The sequence below is a fragment of the Phoca vitulina genome, unplaced genomic scaffold (assembly GCF_004348235.1).
Source record: "Phoca vitulina isolate PV1807 unplaced genomic scaffold, GSC_HSeal_1.0 scaffold38, whole genome shotgun sequence".
Lineage (NCBI taxonomy): Eukaryota > Metazoa > Chordata > Mammalia > Carnivora > Phocidae > Phoca > Phoca vitulina.
Genome location: NW_022589741.1, coordinates 16,699,340 through 16,722,037, shown reverse-complemented (window position 1 = coordinate 16,722,037; position 22,698 = coordinate 16,699,340). Strand labels below are relative to the sequence as shown.

The 22,698-nt window shown below is 38.3% G+C and overlaps 1 protein-coding gene across 2 annotated transcripts in view; it reads right to left on the bottom strand.

The window, feature by feature from the left end:
* The window catches only part of TBCEL (tubulin folding cofactor E like), an 89,266-nt gene that overhangs the window by 36,613 nt on the left and 29,955 nt on the right, over nt 1–22,698 (bottom strand). For both annotated transcript variants that reach the window (XM_032427781.1, XM_032427782.1), the window contains 6 exons: nt 19,817–19,966; nt 18,020–18,159; nt 10,771–10,952; nt 9,199–9,455; nt 6,420–6,546; nt 4,806–4,922 (listed from right to left, as the gene is read on the bottom strand). In XM_032427781.1, coding sequence (XP_032283672.1) covers nt 4,806–4,922; nt 6,420–6,546; nt 9,199–9,455; nt 10,771–10,952; nt 18,020–18,159; nt 19,817–19,949 — 956 coding nt within the window. In that variant the 5' untranslated portion in view covers nt 19,950–19,966. The remainder of the gene's footprint in view (nt 1–4,805; nt 4,923–6,419; nt 6,547–9,198; nt 9,456–10,770; nt 10,953–18,019; nt 18,160–19,816; nt 19,967–22,698) is intronic.

Sequence of the window (22,698 nt, the reverse complement as noted above, 5' to 3'; positions counted from 1 at the left end):
TAACAGGCTTATTCAGAGCAGATATAGAAGAATCAAGAATTCGAAGGCATGACTATAAATGTCGCAGGGTGGGGCAGGGGGCAATGAAGTCTAGCAGTGTGTGATGACTGGCTGGTGAGCAGTGTTAGAAGCATACTGTCTGTAGAGTGAGATACAGAAATCTTGGCTGTGCCCGGCTTTCCATCAATCCTGCCCAAGCCTAATTCTCTAATCTTCTTGTCAATTCTGTGAGCCACACAGTATTCATTATTCTTTTACTCACTTCTTACCTTACTTAAGTTGGCCAGAGTTGGTTTTTGTTGTATGAACTAAGAAATCAGCAGCAGGGAGATCATCAGCAAGAGCCCCTCAGGTAATTATGGGCAATTTGAAATTGGTTTCTGGCCTAGTAGGGCCCAGTGAGTGTCATATTGGTGTTCGTGGAAGGGATTCTGCAAAGGCCTTAACAAGGAGCGGTGAAAAAACTGTTGACCACTTGTGGTCCCGTGGAAAGCTCCAGGTGATTGAGAGAGTGTTGCCATGAATAAGCCAATGTGAAGGGCAGGAAGAAGGCAAGACTATGAGGTAGAGCATCTGCTATTCTAAAGGCACAAGACAGCCTAAATCAAGAGAATATTAAGGTTGAATACCTATGAACTAGGCTCAAAGCACAGACTGAAACCCAGGTACTTTTAAGAAAAGGCTCTTTTCTCTCTTACAACAATAAAGCTGAGGTAACTATAAAAACAATGCACAGTTTGATGCTCCGGATTGCTGAATTACAGATCAGTTAAATTTGTATCCATACTGGGACTATTATGTGAAAGTTGAAGCACTGGCTGGAAAGAGAGCAGGGTCGGGGTGGGGGAGAATGAATTGGAGTGGAGGTTTACAGACAGGAAGACGCTGAGGGATGGGAACATCCCGAATCCCTAATCCTCACGTAGGCCCCCTTGTGAGCAGTTTGAATGAGACTGTTCCTCTCTTGCTTGAGAAGGCAGTAAAATCCCCCCTGACTAAGGGAATTAGCTTGCAAGAGTAAATGAATTCCCACCTGCCTCATCCTTCCACATATACACTGCGCTCTCCTACCATCAGATCACAGCATGCTCTGTGGGGTTGACTACAAACACATCAAAAGAATTATAAGAATTGGGTTATATGGACAAAAATATAGGAAATTAGTAAAGGAATAGATTCTGAGCATGCTGACCAAGAAAGGAGAAACAATTTTAGATCTCACTGATGTTGTTGATATAGGTACATTACCAGAGATTCTGAGTTCAAAAAGCTAGCTTCAGTGGCTGAGAGTGGTTCTAAATTTTCATCTAGTTGGATGATTAGAAATTGGACTCTTGGTGGTCTATGCTAAAGGAAGCTGAGATGCCATGAATTTGGGGGATAATGTAGAAGGAGAAAATAAAACATTTCAGGACACAGGAATCATGGAAATTATTGTCACCCATGACCTCTCACCCATTCTCCATCCATGAACCCTAAAAGGACCCAGAAGACACTTCCTTTTCCAAGGCCTTGAAAAATACATTACTGAGTAGAACACTCACATCTTTGAAAAATATTTTATAGGCCAGGAAGATACTGAAATCAGTTTGCCCACTTCAATTTCAAGAAGAATGGAAGAGACTAAGCAGTGACATTTAACCACTAGTGAGTGGTAAAGTGGGCATCATTACAAAACAGGCAGCAAGGCCAGAGTGGTAATTAAAATAGCTTGAATCTTTTACAGTAGCTAATTGGTCACGGTCTTTAGGATTAGAATAAATAGGTTATCTCACTTCATGGAGAAAGAAGTGTGTTTTCATTTGTAAAAGGACTGCATTAGGACAGGTGAGGATAATTTTTTTATATCTACAACTATGGGGAAAAGGTATATGCATAGATGTTGGATAGTCAAAATGGCAGACTATAAGAGATGCTCTTTTTGCTTAATTGTTCCTATTTGGGGAAATGTTCCAAGACAGGGGAAGATTCTACCTCTCACTGCAGAAGCCAGAGTGACAGATAATCCCTCTCCCTATCTCTCTGAAGACAGTATGTGAGCACATACCCTAAACATAGCCAATCAGTTGGTCAGACACAGATTTCTGACCCTTGGGGAATGAGGCAAAGGTCAGTGAGAGATTATGTTCAGCACAGCCCGTGGTCTATAGAGCTACAAGCGTCCAGGGGTGAAAGTCTGGCCTTGTGGTGTCTGGGGAGGACAGCGCCAGCAGAGACCGGTGAAACCTTGGCTGTCCTTGCCCCCCCGGTTCCTGTCTACGTCTGGTTACTCAGCTTGCCTAACAATTCTTGTAGTTTCTCAACATCCTTCTAATAAATTCCTCCTATGATTGAAGATGATTTCTGTGACCTGCATTTAAGAATACAGACTAGTGCAGAGGCCTATATGCACTTTAGGATAATTATGCTAACAGGACAGAAAACAACATACTGCCTGTATATATATTCTACTCCCTGTAGCAGACGAAATTAAATAAACTATACGCTCAAAGCCCAAATATTTACTTCTCCCACTAATAAGTTAGACGGAATCAAATGAAACTATAGATATTAGACTATTTTTTACCAAAACAAAACAAAACAAAATTCATGCTGCTTAACCTGGTATTTCTAGGTGGTATTAAAGGCATAGTAATATTTATTTCTCCCTACTTGGTTGTTCTTAGCTAACTTTAAAAAACAATCTTCAAAATTCTTACTTAATTTTTTAAATGTTTAGGCTTTATTTTTTATTTATTTTTTATTTATTTATTTTTGCTTATGAACAAAATTTATTATTTATTTATTTTTATTTTGTTCAGTTGGCCACTGTACAGTACATACATCATTAGTTTCTGATGTGGTGTTCAGTGATTCATTAGTTGCGTGTAATACCCAGTGCTCATCACACACGTGCCCTCCTTAGTACCCATCACCATGTTACCCCATCCTCCCACCCCCCTCCCCTCTGAAACCCTCCGTTTGTTTCCTGGGGTCCAGAGCCTTTCCTGGTTCATCTCCCTCTCTGATTTCTCCCCCTTCAGATTTCCCTCCCTTCCCCTATGGCCTTCTGTGCTATTGCTTATGTTCCACATATGAGTTTAGGCTTTAAAATACTACTAACAAAATCACAAAATCTTTTTATATAGTACTGATTAAGCCTTACAGAGGGTTAACCCCCTCAAAGCTTGTAAATAATGGAAAAGTCTGGGGAAAATTAGATATGTTTAGTAAGAATGAATTAGAATTGCAGGAATTTGTAACCAGAAGGACCAACCGATTTGACTCACACACACTCCTAATTTGCATCCTATTTGTCTAATGTGATTTCATATTATTTGTTAAAGTGATTAAGGAAAGCATATAACATTTTTGGTAAGTGGTTCTAGTTACCAAAACCTAGAAACCAGTTTTGGGGGTATTTTTTTTCTTGTGTATTTACCTATATCATACCTGCGACTTTCCTTTACATTTATGGAGCATTAAATGTAGCTCCTTCCCAACCGTCATGCACTGTTGGTGGGAATGCAAGCTGGTGCAGTCACTGTGGAAAACAGTGTGGAGGTTCCTCAAAAAATGAAGAATAGAACTACCATATAATCCAGCTATTCCACTTTTGAGTATTTACCCAAAGAATACACAAATATTCATTTGAAAAGATATATGCACCCCTATGTTTACTGCAGCATTATTTACAATAGCCAAGATATGGAAGCAACTCAAGTGTCCACCAACAGAGGAACGGATAAAGACGACGTGGCACACAGACACACACACAAATACACACACGTACACACACAATGGGATATTATTCAGCCAAAAAAAAAGGGGATGAGATCTTGCCATTTGCGACAACATGGATGGACCCAGAGGATATTATACTCAGTGAAATAAATAAGATAAAGACGAATGCCGTAAGATTTCACTTATATGTGGAATTTAAAAACCAAAACAAACAAGCAAAAAGCAGAATCAGACCTACAAATGCAGAGAACTGGCAGTTGCCAGGGAGAAGGGGGCTGGGAGGTGGGCAAAATGGGGGAAGGGGAGTGGGAGATACAGGCTTCCAGCGATGGCACGGATAAAAGGTACCGCACAGGGAGGACAGTGAACGGTACTGTGACGGTGTGTGTGGGGACAGATGGTAGCCGTACTTGTGGTCAGCAGAGCACAACACAGAAACCCGTGGAATCACCATGTTGTACACATGAAACGAATGTGACATTGTGTGCCAACACTACTCAGATAAAAAAATAAATGAATATAAAAAAAGGCAGTTCCTCCTCAAACCATGTATATTACCTCTTCATATACTGAAGGCAATTACAAATTCAGCCCTCAGCATTTCTCTTCATATGCAACCATCCTAATTCCTTTAGTGTTTCCCCCAAAGAGTCTGTTTTCTAGTCCTCTCCTCATATTCTCTAAACCTCATGCCTATTTGCCAAATCTTCCAAACTGCAGAACTTAGTATATCCTGAAAGCAGATCAATGTGAAAGAAGACACCAGCTTTGGGGGTAGGTGGAGATGTGTCCCTGGAGAAGAGGCTCAAACAGGAATCAATGATATGGAGTATGGAAGGGAAGTAGTCGAATACTTACCCAAACATTCTTAATACAAGTGCAAGGCTAGAAGAAATACACTGTGGAAAATGAGATAAAATGGGTTTGCTTTGTGTTTCTTCCTTTTTTTTTTTTTTTTTAACCTATCACCAAAGTCCTCTAAGAGGGTCCAGTAACAAATTATTAGATTTGCTCTAAAACAATAGTTCTTAAATTGCCTCAATACTTGCTAAAATGTTGTTAAACCGATGAGGGGTTTTTACCTGAATGGCACTTCTTCCTGTGGAACATCCACATAGTAACGGATAAAAAATCTCTCAGAATCTTCTCGCTCACCATCGGTAACAACACTGCCATTAAGTTTGGAAACTGATGGCAATCTGTAAGTAAAAACCAAAATAAAGGCATTTTAAGACAGTGAGAATATTTAGCTTTAGAAATAAAATCATTGGTTTGAGGCCCCATCTTACTCTCTTGAGAGGACACGTTTGATGTAACTCTGCTCATGTACAACTACTTACACGAACTAAAGTGGTATAGAATAAAAGGACCAAAAATATCTAGTTTCATTTTTAGATGGGACACTGACCTTTTACAATTATATCTTACCTTTCAAAATAAGATTCTAGCCAGCACTGTCCAACTTAAATATATAATGTAAGCCACATATATAATTTTAAATTCTCTAATAGCCATATTTAAAAAAACAAAAATAAAACAGGTGAAATAGTTTTATTAATATATTTTATTTAATCCAATAGATCGAGGATTCAATCATTTCAACCTGCAATCAATACTAAAAAATAACTAATAAGATATTTTACATTCTTTTTTCATATAAAGTATTCGAAGTCCAGTGTATATTTTACACTTAAAGCACCTTTCAGTTCGGAATAACCATAACTCAAGTGCTCAAAAGTCACACAGGGCTAACAGCACCATAGTGGACAGTGCAGGTCTACGTGTAGTCAGGACAAATGGGTTCTACTGTTCAGCAATTAATTTATTATCTTTACAAAAGAATTCTGTAAAGACAATAAAGCATAAGGTCTACAACAAGCCTTATTCTTTTTAGAAGAAAAGTATGCTGAAATGTATTTCTTCAGTGAGATATTAATGTATATGTCCACAACCGGAAAGCAGTAAGGATCTGCCAGGTGTTAGCTGGGCAGGAAGATCAACACCCTGCTTGAAGAACCACTCTTCTTTAGGGAACTGTAAAGCCCCTTTCAAAACTACTAGGCATAGTACACAAAGAAAATGAATGAAAGCTCCATGGCCCTTTATATCTTAGCCAGAATCTTAGCGTTGCTGAAGGCTCAGACCTAAATCAACACTCATTTCAATGGTCTTGGGAGGCAGAGTCAGTGACACAAAAGGCTAGGGAGTCAGAGAAAGAACATAACGATGTGGTGGTCATGTTTGAGTCGATGTATATTCAAGAAGAAAACACAGATGCTGCCCTCTTAAGTTTCACACTAATGAAACAGCCCAATTTTTAGGTATTTACACTTTAAATGACCACTATGTTAACAGAGAAAATAAAGACAACTAAAATAGAACTCATTCTCTATTACACCTAGTTTTTCTTCATAATCCAAAATAGGACTTCGAATATTGTGAATATTAAAAAGTATAAAAATAGAATAGATTTGTGAGGGAATGTTTCAGTGGTCCTGGCAAGCCAATTACCTTTTATATCTTTTTTACCATATTGTGTTCCTTTTCTTCTAGGATTTGAAGCTACAGAAGTAGCTCCTTCAAGCACTGTCTGCTCAAGAGACAGATAAACTTACAGTGCACTCCCCCCAGTAGTGCATTACCCTTCTAATGAAACAAGGCCGAGAGAAGAAAGGAGAGTAATCAGGACAACAGACCTGGCTATTACCAATTTCCTCCGCTCCTCAGTGGTATATGGCTGCAGAAGAGGAATTCCTAACAATCTCACTTCTTCAAGTTTGGGAAATGAATTTAGTTTGTCAATGTCTTCCCAGGACTGCAAACCTAATTTGAGAAATATATTGTTTAAGTAAATCCAGAAAAGCAAACCAATAAGAAGATGAGCATAAAAAAAAAATTACTTCCATTAATTTCTGAGATGTTAAAATCCTTATAACCTAGTTAGAGATCCTGACAATTGTCTTCATCCAAGGAAAGAACAGAATACAGTTAAACACCATAAATGTGTGATCCCAGTGGTCCCAGTGGTCAAGGAGATAGAACTTTATTCTCCAACATCCCACTAATGTACTGATTCTCCCCCCAAAAGGATTTGTAAAGAGGGTCTCTGGTGGTTCCAATAAGCAAGACGTATGCCGTCATTACATAAAAAAGGTGATGTGGTCAACTCTTTCATCAAATATAGACTCACGGAACGGAACTACTGATCAGAGTTGATACCATCAGACTGAAATTTTTACCTAACAAATTCTAAAATGGGGCAAGGTCAGTAGAACCAGAAACTAAATATTATCTTTCTTACAAACTGTCCTCATTTGGGGGACAGGGAAAACAGATTTTAAAAGTAAAACAAATAAACAAAACAAAAACAGAGAACCTGAACCATTGGGTAAGAAGAACATGCAACAAATTAAAACTGTTTCATGCTAAAAAAAAAAAAAAAAACTCTTCTTATGGCTGTGAGCAAATATATCATCCAAGTCGATACTTGGCCCTGCCAGGAAAAGTATGCCTGTAATAATGAAGCTGGTCAATTTTAAAATATGTTAAATCTATTTCGGAGAATGCAGTCCCTTCCTATTTCTATCCACCTGCAGCAAGGGCAAAAGCAGAGGGGCAATATACAAGGGCTCCGGTGCGTAACTATCCCCAGTCACAACTGTTCTCTTCCCCTCAGAATGGTATTTCCATCTAGGAGGAAGAACAGAGTTAGCTCAAGGGGTGTTGAGTTGTGCAATCAACAGCTTCCTTATGCAAGATAATGGTTTTTGAAACCTAATTCCTACTCTTATGACTTCTATGGCAAATTAAACTGTCTATGTTTTTTCAATTGTAGATTAGAGTTATTTTTAGTTACGAAGTTATTTTAAGAAATAGGCTGAAAGACAATGTCAAGAGAATGAGAAGAAAAGCCACAGACTGGAAGCATATATTTGCTAAAGACATATCTGATAAAGGATCGTTATCCAAAATATGCAAAGAACTCTTAAAACTCAACAATAAGAAAATAAACAACCCAAATAAAAAAATGAGCAAAAGACCTGAACCGACACCTCACCAAAGAAGATATACAGATGGGACGTCAGCATATGAAAAGACGCTCAGTGTCATATGTCATTAGAGAAGGCAAATTAAACAAGGTTCCACTACACACCTATCAGAATGGCCAAAATCCAGAACACTCGCAGCACCAAATGCCGATGAAGGCATGGAGCAACAGAAACTCTCATTTATTGCTGGTGGGAATGCAAAATGGTGCAGCCACTTTGGAAGACAGCTGGCAATATCTTATAAGACTAAACATATTCTTACCATATGATCTAGCAATTGCACTCCTTGGCATTTACCCAAGTGAACTGAAAACTTATGTCCACACAAAACCCTGCACACGGAGGTTTACAGCAGCTTTTTTAATAAATGCCAAAACTTTGAAGCAACCGAGATGTCCTTCAGTTTGTGAGTGGATAAACAACAAACTGTGGTGCATCCAGACAATGGGACATTACTCAGTGCTAAAAAGAAATGAGCTATCAAGCCATGAAAAGATATGGAGGAAACTTAAATGCATATTCTTAAGTGAAAGAAGCTAATCTGAAAAGGCTACATGCTGTATGATTCCAGCTATCTGACATTTTGGAAAAGGCGAAACTATGGAGCCAGGAAAAAGATCAGTGGTTGCCAGCAATTGGGGGGTATGGGGAGATGAACAGGCAGAACACAGAAGGTTGTTAGACAGTGAAACTACTATGAATGATACTATAAAGGTGGAGACATGTCATTATTCATTTGTCCAAACCCACACAATGTACACCAACAAGAGTGAACTCCCGCGTAAACCGTGGACTTTGGGTGATGTGACAACGTAGGTTCGATTATAAGAGATGTATCACTTTGGTGCTGACACACTGACAGTGGGACGGCTGTGCGTGTGTGAGAGCAGGGAGGATGTGGGAATGCTGTATTTCCTGATCAGGTCTGCTGTGAATTTAAAACTGTTCTAAAAAAATGGAGTTTATTAATTTAAAAAATAGGCTAAAAATATGCATTCCCGTGAGACACAGAACCAGATGGCAGTAAACTGGTAATCGATCATACATAAATACTAGAAAAGAAAAGTGAGCATTTACAAGGCATAGTAGGGTGAAATTCCTTAACCTAAATCCAGACAAAATAGTCTAGTTTGTAATTCTTTGTACTCCTCTTACTCTGCCTTTTACTGTCCAATTCATCAATTTCATCTCACTCTTTTCATAGCAGGACCTCTTCAATAGATAAAATATAAATAGCTAATAGGATGCTCTGCATTTATGAAAACGAACGCCTTAAATTTAGCTAATCAATAGGTATCTGCATGTCACTCGTGAAAATGCATCCTGTAAGAAGGCAGAGCCACGACTACAAGAAATAGGCTTTCATTTATTTCATGCATAAGTTCAGATCGATTTGCACGGAGAACGAGAACAAGCCTGTACTCACCTGACTTGTGGAGGCTGATGGATCGCAGATTAGGGAACAACCTGGCCAGTGAATCATCAGGCTCCTCAATAGCATTCAAATGATTGTTAGCCAGGACGAGAGTATCCAGTGAAGGAAACATAACTCCCAACTTTCGGATTTCAGTCCAGTCTTGGAGGTTATTGTCTGTTATATGTAGTAGCTTAAGAGAATGACAGCAAATAGAAGGACAAGACACTGTTTCATAGTCATTAAGGCACAGGAAGAGCTCCTCCAAACTGCAGAGAAAAAAGGAAATATTTCATTGTTTAAAGCAGTTAAGTTTCTACTTTGCAGCTACTTTCATTTGTTCAGTAAGCGCCTACTATGTGGGAGACTCTGGTAGGGATTGTGGAGAAAATATAAAGACGTCTTCCTAAAGCTTAAATACAGCTGGGAAGACAAAACCTAAAACACATAAAACAGCAGAGAATGATATAATCCAGGACTAAATGAATTTTGTGCTTAAATAACTAAGTGCTAAATAAAGCTTTCCTAACTCCAAGTACAATAGCAGTTCATACAGGAGGGGCACTGAAATTGCAGTTAGAATACTCAGGAAAGAATACATGGCCTGGAGGGAAGGGTAGACTTGCATAAGTTGCAAGGACATAGAGGAAAATCCCATGAACAGCATGAACAAAATGTTTAGAAACAGAAATAATAACTATCATTTACTGAATTCCTACCCTGAGGCAGGCCCTGCTCCAAGTGCTTCATAGACTGTCCTGCTTTTTCTGCAAGGTAGATACAGTTATGTCCATTTTATAGACAAGGAAACAAAGCTTACTGAGTGAGGCTAATTACCTTATCAGAGGTCATATGGCAGTAAGTGGAACTGGGACTTAAAAGCTCATGCTACGCCATGCTAGATGCTGCATGCGGTGAGGAAACCAATCTCATTAGAGGGATAGTGAGAAACTTGGATGGAATAAATGGGGAGAGAGCAGATTCAAAAGGCCTTGATCATTTCTGTAGTTAGACAAAGAAACTATAGTTTCATATATTTCTTTAAACTACTTCCTTTGAACACTTACGTGCATACTCTAAACTAGATACAAACAAATCTAAGAAAGTATTTCTAAACTGACAAACAAAAACATAATTTCTTGTTTAAATTATTGAAAAGAGCTCCATTTTCCCATCAGGTCAGCGAGGCACTTAATCATCTGAGTGTTAATATATTTTATAGATACTATGATTTTTTTTCCTCCCAAAGAAAAGCACGGAGGCAAAATTCTGAAATCAGGTAATCAGAAGATTAAAATGGAGAAAGGGTGGGTTGATATTGAAATGATAAGTGCTTCTCAGGGATATTTTCTAGCCAAAGGATGACAGATCCTATGTCTTGGTGCTACTCAACACTGAACAAGTCTTGCAATGAAAACGCTACTAAATGACCCTCACATCCTGGTTCTAATTACTTTGTTCTTCTGACCTCATTCTCCGTCCACTCTGCTGTTCTAGTGTCTCTGAGATGGGAGATCAGCAGTAACTCTATGTACTAACAAAGATGGCGGCACTGCCCCCTCTCCATCATGCCTCCAGGCTTACTCTGGTAACTCCTGCAGTATCGTGTGGACTGTCTCCCAAGAAGCTTTGCTGTTGTTGAGGACAAGTTTGCGAACCCCAGAGAAGGACCCAGCACATGTTCTTTCTAAAACCGACAAATTCAGAGGGTTGGAACTCAGGTTTAGAAACTCCAACTGGGGAACATTTGACACAATTTTACTGACCTAGGGAGAAAAAAAGAAATGCATATCAGGCAGTAATCAGAGTTTTTAAATAGCAATCATGCTCACAAAGCTTAAGTGAGTGGGTCTCCAGGAAAGGGGCCATTCATATTAGGGAGTCCTGTGTTAGTGATGGTACCTACAGAGAGGCAAAGGTAATTTCAACAAATCTTGGCAAATAATTTAATCTTTCTATGAAACAGTGACATAATTGAAAATTAATGGTACAAAAGAAAGACCTTCCATGTTGCCTTGGGCAAGGTTTTTGATTTTGTTCTATATGATATTCTCTTTGATAAATGGAGAAAAGACAGTTTAGAGGACATTTTAGACTGCAAGTTTCTAAAGAGCTGAGACTGGGTCATGTAATTCTCTTTGAATTTCTCCTTCCTTTTGTCCTCAGTACAACATTAAGGCTTTACTGAAGAACACATGGTAACAGCTCACGTGTTCAAAATTGACTACATAGCCATGATCACTTAGAAACAGTTTCAGCTTGGCTCAAAGATGACCGAACTTCAAAATATATATACTCAAAAACCAAAAAGCATCCATAGCTATATAAGAAAAGAGAAAACATGATCATCAATTTAACGATTTGGCTAGCAACTTGGTAGGCAAGAAGATTCTTTTTTTAAAAAAGGAAATCAGCATTACTGACCTTAACTATTTGCTCTGTATAGTACTAGTCTCTTTGATATAGCCTATTTCACTCAGTTCTCAAAACAACTTGCAAGATAACTATTTTCATGTTAAATAATGAAGAAACTGAGGCTCAGAAACGTTAAATAATTTGACTAAGGTCTCAGCGACACAAAAACCAAATCTAGGATTTAAAAATCAGAGCCACTACATCAAAAACTAATAACATAATGAAAAAAATAAATAAAAATAAAAATCAGACCGTTGTTCTTCCAGCATACCACCACTAGTAAATTATAAATATACCCCGAAAAAAAAAAAAAAGAAAGAACTAGCTTAAACAAGTAGGAAGTAAATGTTAGAAGCCCAGTAAATGGATTAAGCATCAATGTGGTAACTAAACTTTATGAGAAAAGAAGTACAACAGAATAGTTAGGATTGGTTTCACAGTCAAAAAACCTGGGTTCAAACCAGGTTCCAACACTTCCTAGCTGTGTGGTCTGATGGGTTATTTCACCTTCCCAGGTCTCAGTGTTCTCATTTGTAACACAGAGAAAACAGGACCCACCTGTTTCCCAGGACTGTGGATTGGATTAAATGAGATACATGTGTAAAGCATTTAACACAGTGATTGGTACACCTTTTAGAAATTTATTTTCTTACCTATTCCCCAATAGGATATAAACTCTATGAAAGCGGGGATAGTACTTACCTAGTTCATTACTGCATAGTGGGCGCTTAATGTTTGCTGAATAAATTAATGGCACAAAATCATTCAGTAAATGTAACTATTACTAACATAATAAGTATAGTATGAACCAACATGTCAACCCTAGCTATATGTTATATTGTATTTATCTTTATTTTAATATGTCCTATTTAAAATCATTGGTATGGGGCACCTCGGTGGCTCAGTATGTTGAATAGCTGCCTGGGTCATAATCTCGGGGTCCTGGGATTGAGTCCCACATCAGGCTCTCTGCTCAGTGGGAAGTTAGCTTCTCCCTCTCCCTCTCACTCTCTCTCTCTCTCAAATAAATAAGTAAAATCTTTTAAAAAATAAAATAAAAATAAAATCCTTGGTATAATTTCAAAAATACACGAATTCCCAGGTTCTACCATAAACTACTAAATCAGGAGCTTCAAAGGTGAGCTAAGTTTCATGGTTGGGACCTAGATTCGGTTTCTTGTCAGAGCCCCATAGGTTATGCCAAAAAGGCAGCCAGCGTTGAGAACTACAGGTGGAAAGAAAAAGTAATGTGCACTTCACCTCAGATTTGTGCAGACCACACAGGTCAGGAGCTCTAAAATCACCGTGAAGTGGACTAATTCCAAGAAGGTTCAGAGTAGGTCAGAGGGCCCGGTCCTCATGCTAGTTCAGCTATGCCACACACTAACCTTGTGAAGTGGGACCATTTTTATCTTCATTTTGCAAATGAAGAAATGAGCTATTTTTTAGAGAAAAACACACTAGGCTTCAGTTTAAAATATAAGTAATTTATACCAGTCTGCGCATATTCTCTTGCCTGATCCCTTTAGTGATCGAATGGTACCAAGCATTTGTGTGACGTACGGCCAGGGTTTGGAGTGGAGTCTGTGGCTACAACACAGCTAAATGGTCCACACACTGATCGGTCCTCTACCTCACTCTACCGCCTGAATACCAGTGCTGGGAAGGGCTCCCACACGGGATGATGGCCGCCTGGCTTCAACTCTTTTAAGGGCAAAAGAAGATGACGAGGAATTGCACTCCAAGTACAGCATGAAGAATAACCAATTATCATATAACCCCAGTTAAATAAAAACAAAACATAAACCTCTGGCGAACCACCATTCCTCGTATTTTATCTTTATAATAAAAAGAAAAAATATCCCCAAATGGATAATTTAAAGGTTTTTGAAGGAATTCTCCCAGAAATTATGTGATAAAATCTTCTTCATATTTTGCACCTATGCAGCTGTCCCGTGATAATAAACATTTAAAATAATGACTCATTAGCTTTGGAAGAGTCTAAAAAATTGCAACTGGACTACAGTATAATAATTCAAACAGGAAAAAATAATGTATTTTAGAAATAAATAAATACATTCTTTAAGAGGCTAAAGTTAAAAAGGATTCAGGGGTAACCTTACATTAACGATAAGATTTTAGAAAGTATATTAATTACACAGGGAAATTTACTTATAAAAATGTCCTAACAGCAAAGTCTGCCAAACAAACATTCAGGAAGTCTCTGGGACAGTACACGGACTCACCTTTCTTAAATTCTAAAAATCAAGAAGAAAAAGACTCGTCTAGCTACGGTGATACAGTTGACCCTTGAACAATGCAGAGGTTAGGGGGCACAACACCCTACAAAGCTGAAAATCATCAGGTAAATTTTGACTCCTCCAAAACTTAACTACTAACAGCATACTGTGGACAGGAAGCCTTACAGATAACGTAAACAGTCGATTGACATAGTTTGTATTTTGCGTGTATTATAGACTGTATTCTTAAAGTGAGGTAGAGAAAAATTTTTTTTGTTTTGCTTTTGTTTTGTTTTAGTAACGTGTTTTGTTTTCATATAGAGAAATATAAAGAAAACTAAAAAACACTATAAATTCAACAGCCCACTATCCTCAGTGACGTCAAAACAAAACAATAACAAAATCTTCACAGTTATGAAATTCGAACAGAACAAATGAAATTTTTGTGATTCTTCCCAGAAAAAAAAAAAAAATGTATGCATATTCCAACATATACACTTACATCTCTAGATATTTTAGAATTTTACACAAAAGAGACCCTCTTGGGGCGCCTGGGTGGCTCAGTCGGTGAAGTGTCCGACTCTTGATTTCGGCTCAGGTCATGATCTCAGGGTCGTGGGATTGAGCCCGTGTTGGGCTCTGTGCTGGGCGTGGAGCCTGCTTGGTACTCTGTCTCTCCCTCTGCCCCTCCTCGCCCTCTCTGTCTCTCTCTTTCCCCATCTCAAAAAAAAAAAAAAAAAGAGAGAGAGAGCCTCTTTTATAGCAAACCTTTTTTTTTTTTATGTTTCAAGTTTTAATTTAAATTCGGGTTAGTTAATAGATAGTGTAATATTGGTTTCAGGAGTAGAATTTAGTGATTCATCACTTACATATTAACACCCAATGCTCATCACAAGTGCCCTCCTTAATTCCCATCACCCATTTAGTCCCTGCCCCACCCACCTAGAGAAAATATTATTAAGAACACCATAAGGAAGAGGAAATTTATTTACAGTACTGTCCTGTAAGAAGTCTGCATGCAAACAAACCCATGCAGTTCAAACCTGTGTTGTTCATGCGCAGAAACACGGAGATGAACTTACATGACCTTCTAGGTCTCCACAATTCTATGATTTAATTGAGGACCCTCTAACTCTGGCTTCTAAAAATGAAGAAACTAAAGTTTTAAGAAAAATGGGGAAAGGGTTGTAAGATAACCATCTGTAACTTATACCCAAGCTATTCTCTGCCTCACCTGAGGGGCTAATTCCTCTCTCCTCTCAACTACTTGGTTTAATTTCTTTTATAAAACGGTTTTGATAAGGAAGGGAGGAAAAAGGAGATGCCTTGGGAAAGGTGAGACGAAAATGTACTTAGCTAAAATTCAAGTCAAGAGCTAAAAAATGCATCTTTTTTCACACGCAGATGCCCAATTTTAGAACGATGGAGACAGATCTTTGCCTCCCTCCACAGTATTACACCTCTCACTGGTATTTATCTTTATCTCTGGATATCCAGCAGCCAGTAGTTTAAACTACAAAAGAAGTTACTTATAACATTAGTGACCACTCAAAAGACTCAAAGAACAAACTATATTATTTTTGTCCCACATCGCTATCTCAAATACAGGCCAAAATAAACTTACTTAATGGCCAGGGACAAATTATCTTTTTGGTAATCAGGTACACGGGTTGCAATGGGGTTGAAATGTAATGTCTTAAAACTGTGACCTATGAGGCATTAGTAGCCTGGCAAAAAGTTTAATCAATCCTAAAAATCAATATGCTTCTGCTGTCAGTACTTCTCCCACCTCTCTGTGCTCTGATAGATATTCTAGAAGATTGGAATCAACTACAGTTAAAGCAAAGGACAAAAAATAAAGGGATGATGAAAACAAAAATAAATGGGAAGATGGAAGCCTAAAGGGTAGAGCAGCGAAGACTTATTTGAAAACTGCCTGGAAACAGACTATAGAGCACATGTAAGAAGATACAAACTGAGCACAAAGGAACACAGGACCCTCTGTCCATATATGCCCACGTGGCCTGGAAAACATTTAGTGTAGACCTTTGTCTAAGCAGAGAAAAGGCTGAACTGCCTAGTGTGAACTTTGTGTTCTGATCCATATTGACATAGATTGTTCTTCTGAGGCAGCAGCTATAAAACTATGAAACTGTTGGCAGTTGGCAAAAGCCTAGCTTATGTACATGGTCAGAGCACAAAGCACAAAACCTTTCTGAAATTTTACACTCCCAAAGAAACACATTTAAGGGAATCAGCCTACGAACATAGGTGAAAAGATTCAGAGGAAGATGTGGTCTGACTTGTTGCCCATGCAGGTTAAAAACTCTCACCAGACGTTCAGCAGCAGACTACTGTGGGAATCAGGGAGGAGGAGGATGAACAAGGCAGTTCTTTTGGCATCTGTGCAGTGTGGACAGAGCACGCACGTCGCTTAAGCATCTCAAAGGACCAAGAAGGCACAAATTGTAATTTGTGGAACAGTGAACTATACCAGTTGTTTAGATAAATGAATTAATAAATAAACACATGTACAGAGACTATTTCTTGGAACAGCCCAGTAAATCTGCATATATTAACAAGTCACTTAAAAATCAAACAACATGCATCTCAAAGAATTTGGTAAACATCTCAATAAAAATAGGAAATACAACCAGAAGCACAGTTATCAGATTAAGCTAGACTATGAAATAGATAAATGTAAGAAAAGCTGAAGAAAACTAGGTTATAAACAGATTTTTCTTAAACAAAAAAGCTGTCTTAGAATTTGTACAGCATTTAATACCTACAAAGCACCTCAATGATTAATTTTATCTGCAGCCCTGTCTTAGGGTTGAGCAAAGTGAAGCACTAAAGGATTAAGTGAGTTTCTTAAGATCATAGGAAAAGTTGGACCAAGTGGTCTTGATCAATCCTTAAGATGCAATCATTTGTTCATTAATGCATTCAACAAACATTTGAGTACCTAGTATGACACTCTGGGTGCTGAGGGTAATAAAGACAAAAATCTCTACTTTGAATAAACTCACAGTCTAGTAGGAAAACTGTCAAGTAAGCAAGAGATTGCACTACATTGTGATAAGTGATTGCATTTATCACAGCATCATGATATAGGTACTGGAATAATCTGCCTCTGCCTGAGCAAGAACCAGGGAAAGTTTCATAGAGGAATAGCGACTTGGGCCAAGTCTTGAAAGATACATAGGAGGAGATCAGGTAGACAAGGAAAAAGCAGTAGATTCAGAATGAATAAAAGCAAGGAAGCTTTTCATGTCAAGAGTTTATCATGAGCTGCAAGAAAAAGCATATGGCTAAAGATGGAGATAGAGCTCTAAAAGTAGGCAAGAGCCATATGGTGGAAGGCTACATTTAGAGAGTTCAGGCCTTAGTTTCTAGGCAGTGAAAAGCAACTACAGGACTTTAAGCAAGAGTGTCATAATCTTATTTCATTGATTAAAAGGAGTCTGGTCGCACTATAGAAGACAGCTTACAGGAAGCAGAATAAAACCAGAGTCAGGAAAATCCATCAGGAAGCTTTCTCAAGAAAGAAGATCCTAAATTAAGGCAGGGGAATGAATCAAGGAGAAAGAACTAATTTTCCCTGATTCTTAAGCATAGCTTCCACGAGGTAATGTTATCATCATGTAGGCAATGTTACATAAATAATAAGAAAGAATGTTGTAATATTTTTATTTGTGTACTTGGTGTGCCTTACTCTGAGGTCAAAAGACATCAGTTATGTCAAAACAACTAGGAGACTTCATAAAATAAGGAAAAGTTCTAAAATATTTGGAGTGAATTTCAGTACCAAAAATAAATATTTTTGTAATCTGAGTTTCGAGCTTAGGCAATTTTTATGTCAATTTAGAGCACTAAATGTTGAAGTGGTGGTACAGAATGAACACAGGATGTGTACACTAGTGAGACAGTAAAAAGCCCAATGCATGGTCAGCAGTCTAAACCTCTGTGTCTTATTAACCTCTTGATGCCTGGAAAAAAGCTCCCCAGTGCTTTCCATATTAATGAAAAACAAATTAGCAATAACAACGTTAGCTGAAAAAAATCACCACAGAACAGCTGAAGCAGTCAATTATTTATCTTGAGACACAGAAATGAGAATCTCAAGTGAGAACCAGAATTCATCAGAAGTCACCAAAATGCGGGAATATAAAAACTACCTCATGCCAGTCTTCGAGTTTGTTGTCAGAAAGATCTAGTTCCGACACATGAGCACAGAAGGCAGCAATTTCTTTTTCGTCTCCTGCACATGTTATTCCACAGCTGTTCAACACCAGCACACTTGGGAGGTTGAGGCGATCTGAATCATGGGGGAAACACAACACTTTTTAAATCAGCCTAATTCTTGTCTAACATATATTCAGCCCCCAGGAATCAAAATCAAATAGTGTGAAATTACATGAGGACCTGAGGAAAAAAAAAAAGAGAATATGATGGGGTCCAAGGGTACTGAATTCTAAGGGGAAACAGCCAAATATGGCCCAGGAGGAGATTAAAAATACTGGACCAGTACCACCAAAAAAGTCTTGCAGGCTTTACCCCTGGCAGGATGGTTGATCTCAACTACCAACAATACAGCTATTATCCTTGCTGTCATCTCATCATCCGAACACTAGAACATGTGATTCATCTGGACTCCCACTGTCTTCTAATTGGCCTCAATTCTTTCTTTTTTTAAATTTAGTTCAAAAGTATCATTCTGGAGAGCTCTTTTTTGTCTGATGTGTATTTCCGCCTATTGCTGCCCTTGAAAATTATCTCAAACTATTAGATGGTCTACTATGAAACCACTTCTGTTCTTCAAATTCATATCATTGAAGAAATCTTCCTTGCTTAAGTGGATCTATTTAAAAATCTAGGTCTTTCTTGTCTATCAATCATTTCCATTTCATATCCACATAGAATGTGTCCCTTATGAAAATCAGACTTTTAAAAATACATAATTGTAGTGGGAGAAACTGTTTCAGAGTCTTAAACTATTTAATGAATTTGGTCAAACTGGGGTAGTTAAACTACTGCCTGATTCAAAAACACATGTGTCAATAACCACATTTGTCCTCGTAGAAAGGATAGACATGAGAATCCAACCACTTTTTCCCTCTTTGGTATAAAATAAGGACTCAGGAAATATTTTATTCATGGAGGCCTCAAATTACATAATTTTTCAACTCAGTACTTTTCTCTATCAAATTTTTCAGAATAGGAATGGATCCTGAAAAAAAAAAAAATGACCAAGTAAGAAATCTACCTCTTTCTGCCATTCCAGTTTATATGGAGTGGTAAGACAAGTTGTATTGAGGAACACAAGACCTAAAACACTGTTCCATCCTGATCTCCCATACTCAAAAAGAACTACTTCCAAGAACTATTAAATACAAATGAGGCTACGATGTAAGTGAGAGACACACCTTGCACATTTCTCCATGTTGTAGATCTCTCTCACACCATAACCCTTCTCCTACAATGTCTTGATCTCCCCTCTAACCAAGTTCTATATTCTTAAAGGGTTAGTTCAAGTCTCATAGCTTTGAATCCTTTCCTGATCATACTAATTAACACTCTCCTAAATTTTTGTGCCAATCATTTGGTTCAACATAAGCTGCCTTGTGTTATATGTCTGTAAATGTGAATATCTTGTAATCCAGTTAGGCTGTAAGGTTTTTGAGGACACACACCAGTCTTGTACTGTCTCGCATCCTCCAAGCTCCTCAACAGAATACGTATTTGAAACCTTACCACTCAAATATTGTGTCTTGTGCAACTAAGATGCCTTCTGGCCAATCAGGAGGAAAAGAAATCCTTTTGAGTTTTTCAAAAAATTGAAGTCATGACCAGGGAGACTATGCAATTCTAATTCCGAAATAAAGGAAATAATCTGCAAACAAGACAATATTCTGGTTTGAGGTCCTAAGTACTAAGCTCCAGTAAGTAAACGTTTTAGGTCACATCTTTCTTACCTTTCATAGGAGAGCCCTGAGGTGTGGCTGGGACATGGACTCCCATCCCAGGACCACGACGGTAAGGGAAATTTTCAGGACTATATTTTTCACATAATACTTGCATAAAACTCCTTCCACTAGGCTGATCCATCTTCCTTTCCTAAAATTCTACAAGAAACCAAGAAATCGTCAAAGTTATTTATTGGCCATATAAGAAACTTTTATTGCTAACCAATTATTTATAAGGCACTAGCCCAGGCCTTGCAGACATATAAGACACGGTCACTGTCCCCAGGAATTTACACTGTGGTGAGACCTTACGATTTAGGGGAGCTATGTATGCAGAAAAATGACAGCAATGCAGTTCAGCATATGATAATTTCAATACGGATTAACAGTGCCACAAGATGTAGATGAGGAGACAATCATTTCCAGTCAAGGGTAACAGGAAGACTTTTTGCTGGTACATAGGGTTTATGTGGTAAGTAAGAGGAATAAGGACTAAAAAAAAAGGTGCAGACTCAACATCAGACTAAAGAGTTTGTAGGACTACTTTGATACTTATCCCTCAAAATCCATTCTCCTCTTCTTCCATAGTAAAAGAACTTTTTTTAAGTAGGCTCCACACCCAGCATGGAGCCCAATGCAGGGCTTGAACTCACAACCCTGAGATCAAGACCTGAGCTGAGATCAAGAGTTGGACATGTAACCGACTGAGCCACCCAGGCACCTCAGTAAAAGAATTTTTAACTGTGTACATAGTACTTAGGAATGAGTATATGGCTAAATTCTAGTTGATGAGATAGAAATAGTCTATGGCAGCTTCTGGGAATCATCCTTAAAAGACAGCCAGAGTGTATCCTTTGCCTCCTTCTTTGTCTCTGGGTCGATTCTTTTGCCTAGAAAACAAATGCTACTTTGCACTATGGGCCCAAGCAGGAAGGTGGAGCAAAGAGCCGAAAGGAATTTCTTTTTTAAGATTTTATTTATTTATTTGACAGAGAGAGACACAGCGAGAGAGGTAACACAAGCAGGGGGAGTGGGAGAGGGAGAAGCAGGCTTCCTCCTGAGCAGGGAGCCCGAAGCGGGGCTCAATCCCAGGACCCTGGGATCATGACCTGAGCCGAAGGCAGATGCTTAATGACTGAGCCACCCAGGCGTCCCGAGCCAAAAGGAATTTAAGTCCCTGAGGACTTCATGGAACTGAGTTGCCATAGTGGTGCTAGATTGCACATCTCCGGAAATTTCAGTGAAAGATACATAACCCTCTGTTTTATTTAAGCCACTGTTCAATTTTTCAGTTACTTACAAATGGACCCAATCCTGACTAATACAGAATGTCGTTTCTTTTGGTTTTGAGTTTGGGTAGAGTCTTCACTGTCTAACTTCAGCTACGGGTCCAACTCCAGCATCCTCTCAGTACTCATACATAGGTTAAAACAGGTAATATTAAAAACATGCTAATTTCTGACAGCCTGCTAACCCATTATCTTGAGGGGCTGGTCTATGATCTATATTAAATATGAATCAAAATACAGGCAATTGACTTCTGTAGTTTGAACTATCAGATGACAAGCTTTTTACTAAGGAAAATAAAGAGTACTCTAAGAAGAAGGGATATCATGAAAAAAAGGTATAACAATGTGAATATATGTGGTCTAACAGAAAACAGCATCAGGACTAACTCAACAGGAACCTCAGAGGAGATCATGTGTGCTACATTAAGAAGCTGAACTTTATTCCATAGAAAACAAGAAGAAATTAACAGGTTTTAAGGAAGGGAATATAGGGGCGCCTGGGTGGCTCAGTCGTTAAGCGTCTGCCTTCGGCTCAGGTCATGATCCCAGGGTCCTGGGATCGAGTCCCGCATCGGGCTCCCTGCTCCGCAGGAAGCCTGCTTCTCCCTCTCCCACTCCCCCTGCTTGTGTTCCTGCTCTCGCTGTCTCTCTGTCAAATAAATAAACAAAATCTTTTAAAAAAAAAAAAAAAAAGGAAGGGAATATAACAACCAAATCTTCTGGAAAACTCATTCTGACAATCAAATAGCTGATGAATATGAAGGAATATATACTGAAAGTAGGGAGAAGAGCTAGAAGGATACTATAAAAATATAGGATATCTCAGGCAAGGAAAATAAAAGCAAAAATAAACTATTGGATCTACATCAAAATAAAAAGCTTTTGCACAGCAAAGGAAACCATCAACAAAACAAAAAGGCAACCTACTAGATGGGAAAAGACATTTGCAAATGATATATCCAATAAGGGGTTAGTATCCAAAATGTATAAAGAACTTATACAACTCAACACTAAAAAAACCAAATGATCTGATTAAAAAATGGGCAGAGGATCCGAATAGACACTTTTCCAAAGAAGACTACAGGTGGCCCAACAGGCCCATGAAAAGATGCTCAGTATCACTAATCATCAGGGAAATGCAAATCAAAACCACAATAAGACACCACCTCACATCAGTCAGAATGGCTACTATCAAAAACACAAGAAATAAGTGTTGGGAGAGGATGTGGAGTAAATGGAACCCTCATGCACTGTTGGTGGGAATGTCAATTGGTTCAGCCACTGTAGAAAATTGTATGGAGGTTCCTCCAAAAATTAAAAATAGAGAAACCATATAATCCAGTATTTTCTCTACTGAATATTTACCCCCCAAAAATGAAACCACTAATTTGAAAAGGTATATGCACCCCTATGTTTATTGCAGCATTACTTACAATAGCCAAGATAAGGAAGCAAACCAAGCATCCATCAACAGATGAATGGATACAGAAGATGTGGTATATATATACACACACATATATATACATACACACATACAATGGAATATTACGCAGCCATAAAAAAGAATGAGATCTTGCCATTTGGGACGAAATGGATGGACCT